The sequence below is a fragment of the Acanthopagrus latus genome, chromosome 21 (assembly GCF_904848185.1).
Source record: "Acanthopagrus latus isolate v.2019 chromosome 21, fAcaLat1.1, whole genome shotgun sequence".
Lineage (NCBI taxonomy): Eukaryota > Metazoa > Chordata > Actinopteri > Spariformes > Sparidae > Acanthopagrus > Acanthopagrus latus.
In genome coordinates this window covers 913,240-934,394 of record NC_051059.1, presented here as the reverse complement: position 1 = coordinate 934,394, position 21,155 = coordinate 913,240, and the positions used below count along the sequence as shown (strand labels likewise).

At 43.2% G+C, this 21,155-nt stretch overlaps 1 protein-coding gene across 2 annotated transcripts in view; it reads right to left on the bottom strand.

Moving 5' to 3' along the window:
* The window catches only part of chd7 (chromodomain helicase DNA binding protein 7), a 75,445-nt gene that overhangs the window by 45,286 nt on the left and 9,004 nt on the right, over nucleotides 1-21,155 (bottom strand). For both annotated transcript variants that reach the window (XM_037083123.1, XM_037083124.1), the window contains exons 2-4: nucleotides 7,511-9,093; nucleotides 6,241-6,560; nucleotides 153-592 (exon numbers count right to left, since the gene is read on the bottom strand). In XM_037083123.1, coding sequence (XP_036939018.1) covers nucleotides 153-592; nucleotides 6,241-6,560; nucleotides 7,511-8,972 — 2,222 coding nt within the window. In that variant the 5' untranslated portion in view covers nucleotides 8,973-9,093. The remainder of the gene's footprint in view (nucleotides 1-152; nucleotides 593-6,240; nucleotides 6,561-7,510; nucleotides 9,094-21,155) is intronic.

Sequence of the window (21,155 nt, the reverse complement as noted above, 5' to 3'; positions counted from 1 at the left end):
CATCACACTTCTACTTACTGGTTAATAGTGTTTAGAACGCGATACAATTTGACTAATTTCACCTGCTAGTTTACATGTCTTTGACAGCTTTTTAAACTGGTAGTTCAGAAAAAAACAAACACACAGTATTGTACTTGTAATGCTGCTCCTACCTGGTTTTCTTGGGGGTCTTGGTCTTGGAACTCTTGGTTTTCTTCTCCTTGGGCTCTTTGGGGGTCCTTGGTGTTTTGGGTGTCTTGGGCGTCTTGGGCTCCTTGGGCTCCGTCTTCTCCTTTGGTTTCTTTTTTCGTTTTTTCTTCTCCTCCAAGGGTGTTGAATTCCCCTCTACAATTCCTGTACCAGTAGCCTGTTGACCCGTATCACTTCCTGTCCCAGGAATTTCAGACTTGCCTTCCTCTCCTTCAGCCTTCTTTCCTCCCTCTTCTTCCTCTTTGTCCACTACTTTTGCCTTCTTCTTCCTCTTCTTTTTTGGCTTGGTCTCCTGGTCGCTGGGATGCTCTGTGCTGATAGGCTGGCCGGGGGCACCAGTGCCGACTGGCAGCCTGTCAGGAACCATCATTGAGGCATCGCCTGACGGGTCAGTGGGGGAATGCTGTGGATGTGGGGGACAAAGACATTAGTTTAAATCTCTCAACAAAAAAGTTTTTCTTAAAAACGTTCTATATCATTTAATGAATATGGAAAATAGACTGAAAAGCTATCTTCCCCAGAACAACAGTAGTCACTTAGCTATCTAAGTTATATCAGTAGATAGAACTCCAAAAATAGGCAGCAACACCTTTGGAGTACCCAGATGATATGGATCAAAAGAATAGCAGCTAAAAATATTGGGATATTTCACAGACACATCATCATCTCATTTGCAACTCAAAAAAAAAAAAAAACTGGTTAATTTTCTGTCAACCAGCTAGTAAATTAGTCATTTCAGCTTTAAAATGAATAATACAAATATGGACCAGTGTGAGTACATGTGCCATGAAATGTGTTTTGCTTGCCATCTCCTGTCAGTCAATACTGCCATACTTTTTGCAGGCTAGGGGTTGAATTTGTCAGCAGCAGCAGACTACAGAGCAGCGGGGGGAAAGAAGATATCCATCCATGCATGCACACCTCCTACCACCTCCTCCCTCTCTTCGTCCTCTCTCCTCGATTCCCTGTTGCTGCGCCCCCCCCCCCACAACCTTAGTAAAACAAACAAACTGACACCTCATTCTTTCTTTTTCTCCTACTTTGCTCTACTACAGACTAAACCTTCTCTTCTTTCTCCTTTTCCCTTCACCTCCTCATTGCTCCCAAGTAAGCTTTCTGTGACAGGCAACTGGTTACCAGCTGTTGGGAGCCTCTCCAGCTGCCTCTCCACCCTCTCCCTCTCTTCCATCTCTCCCTCATTCTCTCTCTCCAGCTGCTCAGGGTCCCAGTAGCAGATGGGAAATCAGGCATCATGACACGAATAAATTATCTCCATACTTCAAAAAGGCACAGCAAGGGAGTGTGTGTGCGTGTGTGTGTGTGTGTCATATGAGAGCGAAAGAGAGTATGCCTTTGAGAGAGTGTGTATGTGTAATGCACATATGCACTTTGGTGTGTCTCAAAGTGTGTCAACGGGGAGTGTGTGTGTAAGCATCAGCAAGTTTATAGCAAAATGCCCCGGCAGCAGCTCCCCTCTGTGTTTATACACACTTAGCATAGTTTGGGTGTGTTCATGTAGAGGAGGAAGGAGTTGGGGTGCAATCACTGGAAGTCCACTTCCATCAGGAGAATGTTAATGTGCACACGCACATACAATTTCACACCAAACCACTGCAAGGTCACGCATCACACAAATCTCTGCACACAAACACCTGCTGACATACACGTAAACTGAGCCATTACACATGCAAAAAAAAAAGGGGAGGGAGAGAGAGAGAGAGAGAGAGAGAGAGAGAGAGAGAGAGAGAGAGAGAGAGAGAGAGAGAGAGAGAGAGAGAGAGAGAGAGAGAGAGAGAGAGAGAGAGAGAGAGAGAGAGAGAGAGAGAGAGAGAGAGAGAGAGAGAGAGAGAGAGAGAGAGAGAGAGAGATGTCCTCCTGCCAAGCTTCCACGATAATCAATCACACGAATGACAATGGAGACACAGACACTACACACATGCGCACATGGGTCCTGTGTCAGATCTTGTGATGTGCAAGGTGAATTTAGCTTGCTGGTGTGATGACTTGCACTGGTTTAAATGCAGTTCTCTATCAAGAATGGAAAAATCTGCCCTCTCTACTGAGGCACCATCATAATCCACTTCCAAAAACAAGTTGGAACACTCAAAATAACTGAATTTAATACAAAATATTCATGAAGAACTCAACAAATCACTCACACCAACAGAATGGCTTTGTCTCCAATATGACAGACTCGGGAGAGATGAAGAGGGTTGGGTTTCATCTCTCTCTGACATGAAGGGTTAAATCCAGCAGGCAGAAACACTTAAGATTCCCAACGGACTGTAGTGAAAGGAAATCCTGTTCTCATCCTTCAGCCTCTCCCCTGACTCCCTGTCCATTCATCCATCCATTAACTCCACCCTCCATCGATACAAAACTGCTGTTAACTATCGCCATCCATTCAGCAGTTTAGTGTGGTCCGTCACACTGTCACAAGAGGAAAGACCCATCCAATAAAATCAGCGCAGTTGTCTTTGAGTTCTCTCTGCTCTGTATTTGATTTGCCTCTTCCTATTGCATGAACACTCCGATGTATGATTATTCACACCATTCTTATCAAATTCTGATTTGATCAGGATCAGCTACGGTCATGTTGAAAGAAAAAACACTTTGTTTCACCACTGGTTCTATGTATGATATCTCAACCAAAAAAGATAGGACTATTCTTTCTTTCCATGCAGAAGTTGAAAATTCAGTCATGACCAGGCTGCTAGTGATTGCTTCATTGTGTTAGACTTCCTCATTGCATGAAATTATTTTTGCATAGTATTTATATTACTGTATCATAACGGGTCTTTGTGAGGTGAGGTGTGGCTGCATCTGTGATCACTGGCTTTGGTCAATCATAGGCTGATGAATACAGAGCTGGCAATGTAGAGAAACTTCCATCTCTTTCTACAAATCAAATGGCCATGGTTGCATGTCTAGCTAGCTAGCTAGCTAGATAGATGCAACGTCCCATTCCGATTGAGTTTGAACAGTAGTGACAAAGTAGGCTAAAGCAAGTAGTGTGTATAATCACGGACTGCCAGAAGGGGGAGAAGTTTTATTGTGAAACTTTTCTCTAAAGCACAAAACAACCTACATTTAAAAGTCTAAATGAAGGCAGTTAGTAGTAGTGGTATTTTTATAATTTTGGGAACATGAACAGCTCCAAATAGCCAATAACAATACCCATTTGACAGCCCTGACAGATAAAAGAATCATTCAGAATATACAGAGAAGGAAGCACATCCTCTTGCATGTCTCACCTCTTCAAAAAAGAAATGGGTTTAAAATAAAAATCACTCAACTACCAAAACCAAGATGAATCTGCTCACAGAGAGCTAGCTTGGCAAGGTGGTCGCACTGGTGCTTGTATCATCTTTCCTCAAAGAATATAAAATGTGTCATCCTTCCAAACCAGGATGCAGCCAAACTGATCTGCTGTAGCTGTCCATGGAGGATTTCCACATAATTTGCAATTAGGTGTCCATTGTTCTGACAGGACTGATTAGATGTCCATGTCAGCAACATTGCTATACACCTGTTTTGATGAACATGTCAAGTAGGCTCAAGTTTGGCTTTACAAAAACAGAGCTTGGGAGAAAAAGATGGGCAGAAACAAGTTGCAGTTCAGTGCTGAATACGTTTAGAGACTCTCTTTAGAACAACATTCTTTCGAGTAAATGTTTTTTTTTTTTTTTTAAAGAAATATATTAAAGCCACTTAGTATTTTGTCAACCAATAACTAGCTGTTTCAATGTGATGAAATTCACACAAACGGAGACAACTAAATATTAGAGGAGCACTTCCCAAAAGCTACAGAGCAACGGTGAGCTCAATGGTATAGCAGCTTGCCGACAGCATGCATGAGCGGGGGAGGGGCGAGACAGGCATGTTATATGTCAACTGGAGTGCTGCACGCAACTCTGTGTGTGTGCGTGTGTGAGTGAGAGAGAGATGTAGAATAAAGGTCACAGCACTATGATAGAGCTATGACCTTGAGCTGCTGAAGGCAAGCGTGAGTGTGTGTGTGCATGTGTAATAGCCATGCTTTGAGAACAGATGGAGCTTAGAGAACCAGACATACAGTCATCATGACTGACTGACCAGCTTGATGTGTGTGGCTCTTTCTAACAAGTCATCATGAGGCACTGAGAGAACTCCCTTCCTGTTCTGCGGACACACGTACCACTCTGAGCAGTCTTCTAGCTAGGTGATACCATTTCCCCAGGCACATTTGCCATCCCATACCAGACCACACTAGCCCAAGCCACACTGTCTGTCTGTGTGTGTCTTAGTGCGTAATGACAGGGTCTACTGGATCTGCAAGGACCAGGGCTCACCAAGCTAGGTCAGGAGTGGTGGATAAATTAGGTGTGACGGCTGAAATGTCAACCACAAAACGCAGTGACGCAGGCCTGGAGATGGGGTGGGGGTGGGTGGTAGTAGGCAAGGAGTGGGGAGTAGTGTGAATGAAAATGGAAGGGAAAAAAAGGGACGAGATCTGTATGGGTGTGTGTTGCCACAGGGCTGCGATTGTGTGTGAATAGGTCAGTGGAGAAAGGGGGCTTTGAGCAACAAAACAAGCTAATGGAAGCTGAGGGCACGTGATGCAGGCAGCGGCAATGGTGCATGCTCACACACAGAGGTTGCCACCTGCTTTACTATGGCCTTTTTCCACCAGCACTTTTGGTTGCGCAGAGTCAACCAAACCATTCCAGGTTGCCTAGTTAGGCAGAGCTTTGCCCGCAATGGTGCTGCTCCTGAGTAGGGCTGAGCTGTGCTCAACCAAATTCCAAGCTGGCTGCAGAGACGTCTTGCAACTGCAGCCAACCTGTAACAAGCCCGTACGTCCCCCTCTAACAATTGTGTGCTCCAAAACGATACTCAACTCATGTCTGTGCTGCAAAACTCAGAGAAAGATGTTCTGAAAAGTCGGGTGCGTTCAGCCCTCTGTACTTATGTAGCTTCTAATTTAATCTCTTTAGTTTCTTTCGCCCCGCTTGTCCTTTCGATCATCTGCTGTGTTTTACTGTATAGCTCAAGATAAAAGCTTTTAAAATTATTAAATGACAGGGAAGTTTGACAGAGGCAATTCTTCAGTAGTACTGGCTGATCAAGACAAACGCATCATTCATTTAAGACACACCTTCAAGCAGGTGGCCAGTTGTGGTGGAAATGCAAATCTTCCAGTATAGTATAGTAATCCAGCAGTATAGCCAGGCTGGCAGATGTAATGGGAAAATGCCACCAGAGATCCTGGACTCCCTCTCTTAAGATCTTTGCTTGCCTTCCCAACTTCTTTCCTCTTAGTGTTTTCCCCTCCCCCAATATCTTAATCAACCCCCATCTTGTTTCTCCTCACTGTCCCCCGCCCCTTTTCAAAACTGCCCGTCTCTCTGCACATCCGGCCACACAACATTAACTTAGAGATGACATCCCTGAAATGGATAAGACAAAAAAAGGAGACAGGCAGACAGGCAGAGTGAGAGCGGAAAGAAAGGAGACCGGGAGGAGGGAGAGACAGGAAGGGAAGTTTCCTCTACAGAGGAGGGGGACATGTGGGAGCAAGAGGAGGACAGATTATGCTGGTGGCGCCTGTGTGTGAGCACTAGTGTGTGTTGCGCACATGTCTCAGGATATGCAACTCACAGGAAACAAACAGCTGCAATAATCCACCCCCCCACAACACACACGGAAACAACCACACACAAGGACGACAGCACAAGACATAAAAAGCAAAACACACACACACACACTAATATGAAGGCACACACATACACACAAAACCTCACGGAACCAGTGCCTGATGCACCACTGTGTTCTCAAATGTCATGTACACACAATTACACAATTACACACACACACACACACACACACACACACACACACACACACACACACTTCCCTTACACTCCAAACAAACACATTCCCCCACCCACATGAAAAATAAACACTCACATGAAATACACCCACACATGAAAACAAACGCACATAGTCTTGATCTCTCTCACACTCACAGCACTGCTACCACATCAAAGAGTTTGCTCAACTGAGACTCACCTGTATGTGAGGCACTTTCTGTGGAGTAAGAGGGGGTGAGGAGACTAGATGGGAGGCTGGTGGCAGAGACGCCCATGGGTGGGGGGCCTGGTTTGGGGTAGGGGCAAGGTGTTGGGGGGGCAGGTGTGTGTGCTGCGTCTGAGCATTCTGGGCTGGTGGTGCTAGGCCCTGGCTTGGGGCTTGAACACCATGTTGAGTGGTAGTTGGACCCTGGAAACCCATGGGAGTGGGCTGCTGGGGCTGCCCGCTTCGAGAGGCCTGCTGCTGGGGCTGGAGATGACGCTGTTCTCCAGTCTGGCTGACTGGAGCTTCATGAGGCCCTGGGAACAGAGACAAGTGGCATAATTACTGACCGTATGGATGTATGTTTTACCTCCTGTCCATCACAAAGGCACTGAAATGAAGCCATGCTATACTTTTGTTTTGTATTGGTTTCAACCACCAAAACCATCAAAAAACATTGCAGAATACAGTAAATAATCTGGCTGCAGTTTCTTGTATTAGTACAAACATTGTGATGCTCTTGAGCAAGCATTGAAAAATATCATCCCATCAGAGACAGATAGTAATGTCAGCTTCACACACACAGCCCCCAAACCCCGCCCCACCTTCATTTTACTACCAAACAAAAGCACTTCTCTATCAATTAAGTCATGGTGAGCCAATTTAGATTAAATGACAGATTTAAGTAAATAAAACATTACAACTATCAAGTTGCAGGTAGAGATTTACTGAATCACTTAAATACTTCAAGTATTTCAGTTGTGCCTGGGCAACTGGATGATTACTGGTACTCTATACAGAGTTTATCATCTCTGCAACTTGGAATAATTGTCATTAAAATAATATCAGAAAACACACTCGTTGGCTACTGGCTAAATGTTGCAGGAAAAGTGTTCAGACCAATTTAAACTGGAAAGAACATGCTGGTATAATCTGTATCTGTATAATCCACAGCAACTCTAGAAGTTCAGTTTAGTATTTACATACTACATGGAGGGTATGAGAACAGCAAAGGTTAAAAGAGCTATTCTTTGTTGTAATTTCTCAGCATTAGCTCACCCAAATCATTATCTTAAAATGGTTATGGTGGCAGTACACAAAATACTTGAATGTGTACCAAGAATCAATATTCAAAGTGTTTAATGTCATACAGACGGTTAGGAAACATGTTCTCTTGTACAATGAAATTCTTCCTTTGCAGTCCACAGGACAGACGTGAAGCCAACGTCAAAGCAAAACGGGACAACACCATCAGTTCTGTGCTTACCTTGCTGCTGCTGGATCTGAGGCCTGCTTGGACCCAATTGTGGACCACGCTGCAGCCCGATGCCAGGATACATCTGTCCTGCATTAGGGGGCAGGCTGTGGGGCTGCTGGTGTTGGGTGGACAGAGGAGTTTGGGGAGTTCTCTGTGGATGGGCCAAAGCATTGGGTGGAGACTGCATGGATGTGTATCCTGCAACCTCTGGGGTTCCAGTTACTCCTGCACTAGGAGGTCTGCCCTGTTGGGGAGGAGGAGTTGGGGTTCCCATTACCCGCATGGGGGACATGGATGAGGGGGAGGGGTAAGATCCCTGAGATGGGGGGGCAAGGTGGGACTGGGGCTGGTTCTGAGACTGGGGCAGATTCTGGGGGTGGTTTAGGGGGTGCATAGGCTGGCCCTGCTGCCCTGCCTGCTGCTGAAGAGGGACAGAATGGGTCTGATGGGGCTGTGATTGGTGTGGTGGTCCAGGGGGATATCGCTGCCCCTGTTGCCCAGCTCCCTGGCCTGATCCCTGGTTAAACCTCTGGCCAATTTGCCCTGGTCCCATGGCCTGGCTGGTGTTAGCATTAACATTTGCACTAGCACCCTGGCCCATCCCAGGTCCCATGGCTGCATACTGGCCCTGATAGCCTGGGTATTGGCCACCACCAAACCCCCCCATGCCCTGTTGGTGCTGGTGGGGGTGTGGAGGCTGTCGGGAAGGGGAGGGTGGGTATCTGGATGTATGGCCCATGTTGGGATAGCCCTGGGGTTGCTGCTGTGGTGGCGGCTGTCTCATTTGGGCCCCCCCAATTCCAACATGTCCCAGGTAGTGAGATGCATCCTGAGCAGAGGGGGGTGCCATGCTCTGTGGAGGGTAGTGTTGGTTCATGCGAGCTGCTGTGGATGTAGGTGGGCCCTGCATTCCACCATAGTTGCCTTGAGACATCTGGTAACCCCCCATCTGGTTGGGGCCACCTCCTGGTTGTGCTGGAGGCTGCTGATAAGCTGATCTGTTCTGTTGCTGCTGGCCCCAAACGCCACCTGCACCCCCACCCCCTGCTCCTGTAGCATCACCTGGGTACCCATGATGGGGGTTGCTAGCGTTAGCTGGGTTATTATGGTAGTGGGAAGCCATGCCATTCATGGCTGTGTTCACGTTTGGTGCCGCCTGGCTGGGACCATTCTGAGCCATCATGCGTCCTCCCGGGGCACCAGGTTGATCATAGCCGGTGAAGGGGCCGTGATCGTACATCTGCCCCAATTTAGGCTGCCCTGGGCCAGGCCCAGTGCCATGGATCATCCCCTGGTGAAAACCTCGGTTTCCCTGGTGCTCGTGGTTTAGAGAGGGATTAGTCTGCTGGGCCAGCGGGTTGGACTGGGCAGGAGTAGGCTGCTGAGGAAAGCAGTCTCCTAAACCATCTAATCCATCTGAGAACAGCCCTGCATCGTCCCCAAATAAACTCAACATCCCAGGGTCTGCCATGGCTGCTAGGGAGGCCTAGAGTTGGAGGGGACTGGATGGAGGGGGGTGTGTTGTGCAGTGAGGAGCTAATCAGCTAGCTGCTAATATTAAGCCTGCTACTCCATGGTCCTCATTTAGGTTCCTGGAGAGAAAGCGGGAGGAGGGAATGAAGAAAAGCACAGCAAAGAGGGAGGGGGACAAGAAAGACAACCATTGTTATAGTGCAGGTAGAAAAAACCAAAAGGCTGCAGTTTGCAGAGCTTTACTGAAAGCGACACAGTATTGAATGTAGTTAGAATGCCCTGTAAAGATGACATTGTAATAAAACAGTAAACTTCCCTTGAAATTTTATTATGGTATTATGGTATAAGTATGCCAAGAATCTTTTCTGCATCTTCATCTCTAAAACAAAGTTTTCATATCTGCACATATTGGGCACCTTAGATGCTGGAACCAATATATCTGTGATGGACCAATATTGGCTGATAATACTGGTCTGGCAATATATCAATCAGGCTCTACTCAGCAGTGCAGGTGGTGATTTGTTCAAGATCGAACCTGTTACACTGTCCAATGTGATTGAGCAGCAGTTTTAAATTGTTGTCATATATGACCATGTAGCTATAGTTCATCACTTCAAAATGGCTTTGTTAGTTTTGAAAATCGATTTTATTTTATATATATATATATATATATATATATATATATATATATATATATATATATATATATATATATATATATATATATATATATATATATATATATATATATATATATATATATATATATATATATATATATATATATATATATATATATATATATCATGCTATCTTACAATATGTTTCCCAATAATCCAAAGCTAGAGCTACGGGTTAAAGGTTGAGTTTTCGCCTAAACAGCTGGTTTAAAACCCCTAGGAAGCATCTTAACAACAAGCAACTACATCGATATAACCCTTAGCTGAGACACACTTTTCATGTAGATATAAAAATATAAACCCCCGGTAAAGGACTTTGTCAAGGAAAGTATTTGAATTCAAATTCCACTACTGGCTGGAAAATCACAAGTATATAGTTTCCTCAAAGCAACCACCCCTCTTTAAATGGTGCAAACATATTTGAGAATATGTATAGGCAGCAATATTATCTGCTTACCAGGGGTGCAATGGATTAACTTGCAGGTTTAGCAGGTTAATCTGTTCTAACCAACCAAGAAAAAACATGCACTCATTGAGAAAAAAAAAAAACATTTAAAAAACATTTACATCCACACACCAGCAAACACACACACACACACACATACACTTCACATTAGCAATGCCCCCAAACCCTCCCCCACCTCCATTTTACTACCAAACAAAAGCACTTCTTTATTTTCCAACACACACTCAGAGTGTGTGTCAGTGAGAATTAGAACAAAAGGGCCCAGCAGATGCAACTCTGTTTGAACAGCAACAGCTGCCATCCAGCCAACAGGCCAGAGAGTTTTTCTGTACACCATGCAGTAGTTAGCTACATGGTCAAAAAGCAGTTCAGCTGGTTAACTAACCGGTCAGTCCAAACAGATGTGTGAGGGGTGGGTGATAGCAACCTGCTAGATTCTAGTCTCTGTGTGTGTCTTTTGATCTCCCACAGTATAAAAAGGAAAATTAAATTGCATGACATCTGCCATATTTTGTGTAGAAATCTGAAAACCAAAATGACTCTATAGGTGTGTAAAAATAAAAAACACAAGAACCATGGAACTTGACAGCCAAGGCAACAGTCCACTCTGCATGAGTGAGAGGATGAAGGTAGGTGGAACCAAGCATGCATCAATGAGTGTGTGTAGGCCATGTTGGAGGCCAGGAAGGGAAGGAGGTGGGGGAGGTTTGCGAGTTACTTCAATGCACTGCAACAAACACCCAAGCCAACTTCCATCACTACAGTTCCCCTCCTCCTTCACGTTATTACTTTCCTCCCCCACAATGCACTCCTCCCTTCCACTAATTTTCCTCATCCACTTAATGGCTCACACAGCTTGACAAATATCAGGAATAAAACATGTTATATTTGCTTAAATTACTTATTTTGCTCTTCTAATAAATATTTACAGTTAAAATGACTAAACTGTGCCCCCAAATGACCAATTCCTTTCAAAAAAGCATTACATCAAACTTTTGCTTCTTCTAGTGACCTGGAAATTGTTACCCCTTCGCTAGCACTGAGGATCTTACAATCCATCTAATGCAATCCTCAAGGAGATGAAAGGCTTCTGGATGAGCTTAGAGCAAGGAAACACTGGTGTCTCTTCACCTCCCTCACTTATATCTCTGTCTCAAATATCTCTCTAAAAACCTTGTTGGAATGAGCAAAGATGCAAAGAAGAGATTTCAACATCAAAAGAACCTGGAGTGTACAGCCCGCTGAAGCACATCCCAGCATGCACTGGGCAAGTGGTGGGGCCCATCCTGGACAGCTTGCTAGTCTAGTCTATCACAGAGCCGTAAGTATCTCACAGTAATTTACTGTTTAATTAAAACTGTAATCAGTAGAGTCTGTATAGCAGCATTGTAAGTGCCTGTGTTTGCATAAACCACTTCCTGTCACGATGCAGATGTTTTCTCTTTAGTTACTCAAAAGGATAAAAAAACTAATTTATAACAATGTAAAATAAAAACCTTATTTGTCTACCATCTGCTATTGCCAGGAACTCTGAAAGCTTTATATTCAAAATCTAACTTGCTCTCTTAAAAGGGAATTCTGCCATTTTTAAACTTGCTCTAGTAGCCACAAAAACAGGCAACACTAGCCCCTTCTAGACAGAAAAGGTGGCACATTTGCAGCAATGTAAAGGCTGCAATGTGCCACTTTGTCTATCTAAAAAGGGAGGTGTAATATTCCTTCTTTTCCAAAAAGCCGCCACTTGGCCACCACTGGGGTAGGCGTAAACATGTGTAGTAACGTGAAACACGAAGTTCAGCATCAACAGTGATGCAGGTCGATTCTGTCTTCAAAATAAGAGCTTTACATTGCACCCCAATAGAGTTTAGAACTGGGTTCTTAGTGGGGGCTTTTAATTTGAAAATAGCGACCGTTAGTAGCTTGTTGCTACAACAACAAGCGGACAACAAAGTCAACTACAGAGACCAAGGAGACGCTAGCATCTCCTGGATCTCAGCGGCTTTCCAGTTGCTCATCTTGACGTTCGCGGATGAAGTGATGTACTGACTGCTGTGATCAGCTGTTTCCTGGTTTTAAAACTCCCCGGATGTGGATTACACAACAGTTCTCACACAGTTGCCAGTACATCGACAGCTGGGATTTACATAGCAATGGAGGTGGAAAAAAAAAATGTACCCTTGGCGTCAAATTGGCGAACCAAAACAGACCCCCAATTTACCGCCTTCTGTCTAAATCCACGGACCTAGCTGCAAAAAAGACAACCAAATTGGCTGCTTGCTGCCCAGTATAAAAATGGCTAATGGCTGCAACCTAATTCTTGAAGGCAAATGTAACTGTCAAAGTGGGTCCACTGAAAGTGCTGGTGGGCCTGGTAGGATATCCTAACAAAATGGTCACTTTCTGTACATATCCGATTGACACTCAACATAACAATCTTAGTCTGTCAGTGGTAAAAACAAACCATAACTCTTAGCAGATACACATTGACAGGTGTAGCTGCATTGGCCATTTTACAGATATATCATAGTCAGCAACAGGCAAGGGCAGGCAAGACATGCACAGACTCGTGTAAAAACTTCTTTGTTATCCTAAAGCCTTAACATTAGGACTTCAGACACAGCTGTTTGTTTAAGCTCTAGCCCTTTTTAGATAGAAAAGGCGGCACATTTGCTCCAAGGTTAGGGCAGCAATGTGCCGGCCTGTCTTTCTAAAACGGAGGCGTAACATTCCTCCTTTTCTAAAAGCCCACTGAGGTAGGCGTAAACATGTGACGTGACGTGAAGCACGAAGTTGGGCTGTGAACAGTGACAACGAATTTGTCTTCAAAATAAGAGCTCTACATTATACCCTACTGGAGTTTAGAACTGGGTTCTTAGCGGGGGGATTTTAACTTGAAAATAGCGACTGATCACAGCTCGCATAGCCTACACAATAACAAGCTAACACAACCAAACAGCCAAAGAGACCGAGGACGGGCAAATTGGCGGCTTGGTGCCCCGTCTAAAAACAGCTATTGATTCTGTGGTCACATGTCATGTGCTATAACCTCCATGTGCAAATGGGACTCCCTACAAACTTAGTATTTTGCCCAGGGGCAGCAACTTGCATTAGGTGTCTCATTTAAAAATGACAGATTTTATTTTTTGGTGACTGTTGCTGCCTCCAAGGATTATCCCTAGTAAAAACAAAAACTGAACACTAACTTATTCATTTAAAACCAGGCCACAATCTTTTTTTTTGAATCAGTAACCAAACCTACTGGTTTTTATTAACTCAAATCTAACCTCTTAAATTCATTTCCTGAACTTAAAGTAGTTTTATTGGCTAAACATAGCCGAAACTGCAGCTGAAAATTGCTGATATACTTTTAAATACATCAAAATAATAAATACACAAAGAGTAATCTAAAAATCCATGAAACAAAACTTTTGTTCCATGCAGAAGGGACTGGTCGAACAAAAAAAAAAAAAATCTTTTCCTTGTCCACTTGAACAATGCATTAAATTAGCTACAGCATTGAGTAATTTTATACTACTAGCACACTGCCTGTAAAAAGCATGTATTCCTATAGAAAAGTGGGAGGTTAAGTTGTTTTTTCATGGATGGCCAAATGAGGCTGTGTTTGAAGGTGGGACGTCAGGGATATAATTGGCTGCTGATGACTACTTTTGATTTTACCATTAAATTTCACTTTAAAAACTATTTACCCTGCCTTGTTTGGTGTCATTATTTTCAGCACGACCTCACATGCGTGACTGTACAGTTATTTTTTCATTTTGACAAACTATACTAACACTATGGACCTAAAATCACAAAATAAAATCAGAGTAGGAAAAAGATTTAGATTTTTTACTGTGAAAACCACAGATGTTTAACAAACCAATTGTATTAGTTATAATGTGCAGTAATTGTTGTTTGCTAAATCTGTGCACAAGTTTTTTTTACAAATGACAAGGTTATATGTAACTATTTACATTAAATGCAGGCAATGCCTCAGGCTCAGGGCTCCCCAGCTCATTCCTGCCTGTTCTACATTCTCTCCACAGTCTCCTCCTTGGTTTGACTCACAACACAAAAAAAAACAACTAGACTACATACTAAACACACTACATTAAACACTATATAACACACTAACAATACACTCCAAACACGCCGTATGTCACAAATCTCTCAACTCTCAAAACTCGCCATCTCTGTCGCTGTCTGTATCACCGCCGGCGTCCCTCACACAACTTCCCATGTTCCTCAGCAACCAAACTTGCTGCTTGCAGATGCTTTCGTGACAAAAGCCCATTTTTACCGTTTCTTCCTGCACCAGACACAAAGCAAACGCGATGGCAATGTTCGCGAAAAAGCGTGGTGGACATTATTTACCCTAAATCCAGTTTTGGACGTGCCGGCGTGTCCATCAACTCAGGAAGTGGGGCTTCGGGGTGGGGTAGCAGCTAGCTACACACGAAGGTGGGTCGTGGGGGGTGGGCTGGCAGCTGGCTACACACAAACTTCCACAGATTCTGATTTCACTTTGTTGTCCTCGAGCATCCGGATCTCCTCAGACCCAGTCAGTTTAGATGCACAGAACGGGACTGAACCACTGGCAAAATCCCAGTCCAGCTCGCGCCGCTGCAGGTATAAATCCTCTTGTTTCTTAAGGTATGTCATGGGGATGAGCTCTGCAGCGATTGGCTCTGGTGCACACGTGGCTATGGTGGCTATAATTGACAATGCTAGCAAAATTCGTAAAGCATTTATGAAATAATTTATTAACGATATCATTGTAGTCCAAACAAATCCGACGTTGCACACCCTTAAACAACGCTGCAGCACTGTTAAAACTCTCACATCAGTCTGATCCTGATCCGCAGAGATATTTGAGGCACACATACAGACAGAGATTCCTTGTTTTTATTGAGACATATTACTTAAAAACCTTTCTTTCCTTAATGTTTGAGCAGAAAATGTCTCTAAGCCACGCAAAAAATCTCAGATGATTAAAATACACAAAATATTGGAAAACAATTTACACTCAGAACCTGGGCTGAGATGGCCACAGAGCCCGCTGAAGCGTGCACTTCTACGTCCCACGTGCTAGTAGCTGAGGAAATCTAAAAGATTGACATCACTGTATTGAGCAGCACTTTAATCAACTGAAGCACTAGTTCAATCACCAATTAAATCCATAACTGGTTCTGAAAATCTATGAATACACAGAACTACATTTGTGCTTATTGCAAATCACATCATTTAACAATTTGATTTGCAGAATGTGGCAGTTCATTTAATGCTGCACTACAAACTAGTAACTGGATTAGCAGAGGGACCTGCTGCATCAAAGCGCTCCCAATGTATCTACAAGTTCTGTTGGTGCCTAATTTATACCTATGGATAAGATTGGTTCTATATAAATGGAGCCTCTTCATTTGGTAATTTGCTCACCCTTTGAAAAGCTTAGGTACATTTGAGTGCTAGTTCAAGTATACCATATAGTAAGCACAATAAATGTGTGTCATGTAGATGAAAGCACAGCAGGTTCAAACTTTATGTTCAGCAGTCAAAAAGCATGTATTTAAAGGAACCCCCAAAAGCTGTTGCTCGATTTTAAGCCCATCCTTATACCTAACATTTTATTGTTCTTGTCCGTTTTTTTGGAATCAACTCATTTAATCTAGAAAACATAAGACAATTATAATAAATTCCTGCTGCAGATTCCCAGAAAGCAGAGTACTGATAAAAACAGAAAATGTTCACATCTGAGAAGCCAGAATCAGTGCCTCTTTCAGAACTCTAACCTAATTCATAAATGATGATATCTGTAGAATTCATTCAAGCACTCTTACAGTATGACAGCTCAGCACACACCCTACATCTGAAGCACTAAAGCTGTTGCCACTACAGAACTTGTTTGGCTACTACATCACTGTGGTGTAAGAAAAAGCACTGTTGAGTTACATCATTTCCTGTGCATTTCAATCACTACAGGAAGAAAAAAAAAGTTTCTGCATGTGAGCATGAGGCAGGTGAGGGTAAATGTGTGTAATTTCACATCCTTTGCAGCAAGCTAGTGTGAACGCAACCGATTTCCTGTCAGCTCAGCAAGATGCAAACATCAGCGCATAAATTCTAGAATACAGAATAATTGTAGCTGTAGGAGTGAGTGTGTGTGTCAGCCTCAAGCCTTTCATCAGATCACTGTCCTAGTTGTGCCCAAGTAAGTAGGCAACAGAATCTCTCTGCTCCATCATTTTCTCTAGAAGTTTGCATCTCACAAGAGATACATTTCCTGCAGATTTCACCTCTGTCATCATTTACTTCTCTCCCCTGTCTAGTTGTTATGTTCATTTCTTAAAATTCCCAGGTTCATTATCTGCATGGAAAAGAGAATCCTGCTCTCCACAGCTTTGGTTGTTGGACTTTCTGTGGCACTTCATCTGCGGTTTCAGCCAAGTTTGAGCTCTCCTCTCTTCCTCACAGCACACACACATACAAACACATGTACCATTTAGCATTGAGGCCCAGCTGCCACTGCACAGGGAATTAGGTGAACGGTCAGTGTGCCGCTTTAGACGCCAAATCTCATAAAAGGATGAGGCATATAGTCTGAGTCTCCATGAGCAGGGTTGCTTTGAGCTGGATCTGTCTACATTGGACCTCTCTGAACTGGATGTAGCTGACCGTCTCTATCCTCTTCTTCCTCATTATAATCAATGTATAAAATCACTGCTTTGATTAACAATCAGACAAATGTTTACTACTGAAACTCAAAAGTTGGATTAACTTAACAGTGTGCACAGTGCAGCAACTGTCCATAGACAGTAAACTGCGCGATATGATTCAATTCAGTAAGTAATGTCAGTAGACAATGACAGGTAACAATGTGCAGTACTACCAGCAGTCTCAGAATACAGCTAATGATGGCAACACGTTCAAAAGCTGACAGGTTTTAAGTCCTTCGCAATATAATGTGCTACAGATGTTGTGATTACCTTTGACCTGAAGCGCTGTGGCTGTAAAAAGTGTGTGTTCATCTGGTGAACAATTGTGGTGCTACACTGTACTGAAAGGCTGCTCTACAGAGCTTACAATCTGATTTTTGTCTAACTATCCATCCATCTTATAAAATCCAAATCTTTTCCAAACTTTTGATTTGACAGCCATTGTTGTCAGGCATGTCTTATTTCCTTAGCAACACTAGGCTAACGTTTCTGTACTGCATCTCATGAGAGTCTCGCACTGACTTTTAAATTTTTGGGAGAGTTTGATGATGCAGTGAGGAAGTAGCAGCATGGCAGTGTCACCAGATTCATAACTGTAAAATCAGGCCATCAACCGGTCACAGTACATGTAGATTGATCCAGAGGTCTGCGTATTGGTGTAGCAAAACTGATTTCAGATTGATACTGGTTAATTTTTACACCCAAAATAAACACATTGAAGAACTTAGTTAAACTTTATGGTGAAGAAAATAACTCTGTACTCAGTCTCTTACCTCAAATACTGCTCAGCCTCTTATCCAACGATGGACCCAGCCAACAGTACAGCTACATCTAAATATGTCACTTTCCTTTGTCAATTTCAATTAAATAAAATCTATAGCAAGATGAATGATCAGTTGCAGCCCTTCATCCAAGTATGACTGCTAAATCATCTGCTTATTATCCTTGATCAAGGTCTACAATACAATGTGGTTAAAATAAGTATGCATGTATGTATTACTAGCAGTACAGCAGGCCCCAAGGCTCCTATTCTACAGTCCAACACTCACTCACTAAATCTTTTAATGTCACTGGGTAGTTTACTAACACAACTGAGAAGTGGTGATCTCTTATGTGGTTTCACAAGACCACACTGATGTTTATCAGTGTTTTCCGATATGACAGCCTGTACAGACTGAAGCTTTAAACTACATGGGTCAATTTGCAAAGAGATAATGACTTGATTTAAAAACAAACAAAAAATTGCCATTGCCTGTGTTAGAAAGCCTCCTCTCCATTATCAGTGGTGCATCAATAGCATTTTCCCACAAGTGATTCTAAGCACATCATTAAGTGGATCACCCTCTGCTGCATAATGATCTACTTACATACAAGTCATTCATGCGGTTGTCATGGTATGAAACTTATAGTGTTCGCATCAGTTAAGTACAGAGTACTGGACTGATTTGGATTCATTTGCAGATTGGTGTTTAAAGACATATCACAATAGACCCTTTTTCACAGGAGCCATTTTGACATAACAGTAAAGTAAACACAGGTGTTACCAATGATACCACTTAAGATTCTGTTCCTTTCACGTTAAACAGAGTCATGGTGCCGCTATTGTGCTCACTAGTAAGTCTCAGCTACACTTAATGGAATGGAGCCTTCATTAATTGTCATTATTTAAACCCATGTTTACCTTCCATTTCCTGTCATTATTGCTGCCATGAAAAAGGTTTATATCAAGAGTTGAGTGAACCTGTACACATTTAGATAAATGTTAAAAGTATGCCTGAAATGTCAAAGCTTTTTTCCCCCATCTATTACTCAAAGAACCCATAATGAGTTTGAATTGGACCCCATGGCATTAATAATGACTGTTTTAGTTGTACATAAATATCTAGTCTTCTCATTGATGGTCTCTTCTGCTTATGTAGATCATAGACAATGAGTACTGAACACCAGGTTTCATAGTGCAGGAACAACACCATGAAACCTGGAATGAGCAGGTACGACCTGTGAAATGTGTGTAACACTTTACTACATCACAAACCAGCATGTCTCCAGGTAGTTATAACACAGACCTTGTGACAGAGGCAAAGAGATGGAGGGGACATTAGTGGAAGTCGTAGAAGAGAAAAAGAGTGTTTACACGAGTAAATCGTGGACCAACAACTTAGACATTCGTAAGAGTGAATTGCACTGGAATAAGACTAGAGGGACGCCAAGTCGCAAAACATTTTTGCATTTATTTTTGGATCCTTGCATGGTGTTCCTTTAACCCGCAGATTATTTTCTGGATTAATGCTGATTAATGCTTTGGTCTATGAAACATCAGAAACCTGTGAGAAATTCCCTTCAGAATATACTGGAGCACAAGGTGATGACAAATTTTCAAATTTTCTTAATCTTACTACATAATAGTAAAGGAAAGCATTGAATTCATTCAAAAATATATACAGATGTAACAAAAGCACCTAACCGTTGAGATAGTTTGCCTTACTGCGTTTTGTAACCCCAAGCAAACTATATCTCAAAATAAAACCCGAGATAATGTATCAGGACTTTGACCTCAGGATGGCCTAAAGTTTTATTACCTCATTTAAACAAAGTCAGAAAACATATGAAAAGGGTTTGGTTCTGACACTGCTGGATGCAGGCACATGTGCCTGTGTGTTTAACAAAATCATTTACAGCTCCACAAGTTCCACCTCGCGTCCCAACACGTATAGTTTTAGCTGACTTGATATGTTAGCCAGCTAGGCCATGGAATTCACACCAACCGCGCTGCTCTGTCAAACCACCATTATCAGGGCCAAACATTCAAGCCAAGCCGTAACCACAGAATATCACTGCCAAGTTAGAGCCACTGAATGGCTTTTTCTGGCAGCCAGTGACATTAAACAGTCATTCACTGTAGTGCAGTAGAGATGGGTCTTCATTTAACAGAAACCCAAAGAGAAACTCTAATGAAAACACTCATTTCCAACTTCATCAAATGAGTTTTGTGCTGAAACATACACATAGGTTTCTGTTCAAAGTACTGGACAGCTGATCACAATATTGTGTAGCGGGAATATGGTTTTGTGAGATATATGACTGATTTTTACATTGCTGACTATTCCAATCATTGAAATTATAGCTGATAATATGAAGCCAAATTGGCTTTATTGACTACAGTATGTAGTGATATGCACCTGTTAAGGTTAATTTATAAACAACCAATAAAAAGTAGGGGAGAAGAAAAACAAGCACAGCATGCTGTTGTCACACTCTTGATGTAAAACTGCTGCATCTGGGTAGGGGGACTCATTTGTTGCATTAAGCTTGACCAAATGGCTCACAGTGTGTATGAAGTGTTAGTGTGGGGTGAAAGGAGGAAGAAGGAAGAGAGATTAGCCAACAGCAGCTCAAGGCAGTCCTGTCTGTGCTGTACAAAGTTTGGCAGCTAAACCGTCTGTAGCCTCCAGGCTTTACTACAGGAAATCTCTGCCATGTCAACAACACCATGTTCCCAGAGAGGAGGAGGGGGGTGGGGGGTAGAGAGAGAGAGAGAGAGAGAGAGAGAGAGAGAGAGAGAGAGAGAGAGAGAGAGAGAGAGAGAGAGAGAGAGAGAGAGAGAGAAACTACACCAGAAGCTCTGAACACAACCTAAACAGGCTCCTGAGGAAGTGAGTGATCTCCTTCTTCCTCTGGAGAGCACGTGTGCATCCACCCACCTCCCATTGCCACTAGGATCTAAACCGCTATAATTTATACCTTTGTTCCCAAATGGAGGACAGCATGCAGGAGCTGGCTAGCTGTGTGGGTAATTACGTTCAAGTGAGGGGATGCAGGGCAGTGTGTTTGGGGCTGGGATTTGAGGCCCGGAAGGAAGGAAGGAAGGGGGGGGGGGGGGTCAAGAAAGCAAGAGAAAAAAAATGAAGCACTGAAGCTGGAGAAAATCTGGTTATTTTACGCACGGCTGCTTCGTTAATGGACAGTGTGTGTGTGTGTGTGTGTGTGTGTGTGTGTGTGTGGTGAGCATGTCAGGATGTGTGTGTTTCGGGGAGGAGCTTGTCAGCAGGGAAAGGCTGTGTTTATCCAATCTGTTCCCTGCCTTTACCATGTGGTAGGAAAACCACTGGCCGGCTCCCAGTCTGGTCCCAGAGGACACAGAGGCCGACCTAGAGACAGGCACAGGAGAGGAAGAGAGAGAGAAGTGGGCCACAGGGGGTGGCCAAGGAACCTGCTAGTGGATGTGTGTGTGTGCGTGCGCACATATGTGCGTGTGTGTTCACTCAGCTACACAACCTGTCTAAAAACAAAAAAAACCCCGATATCTGCCATTTGTTTTAACA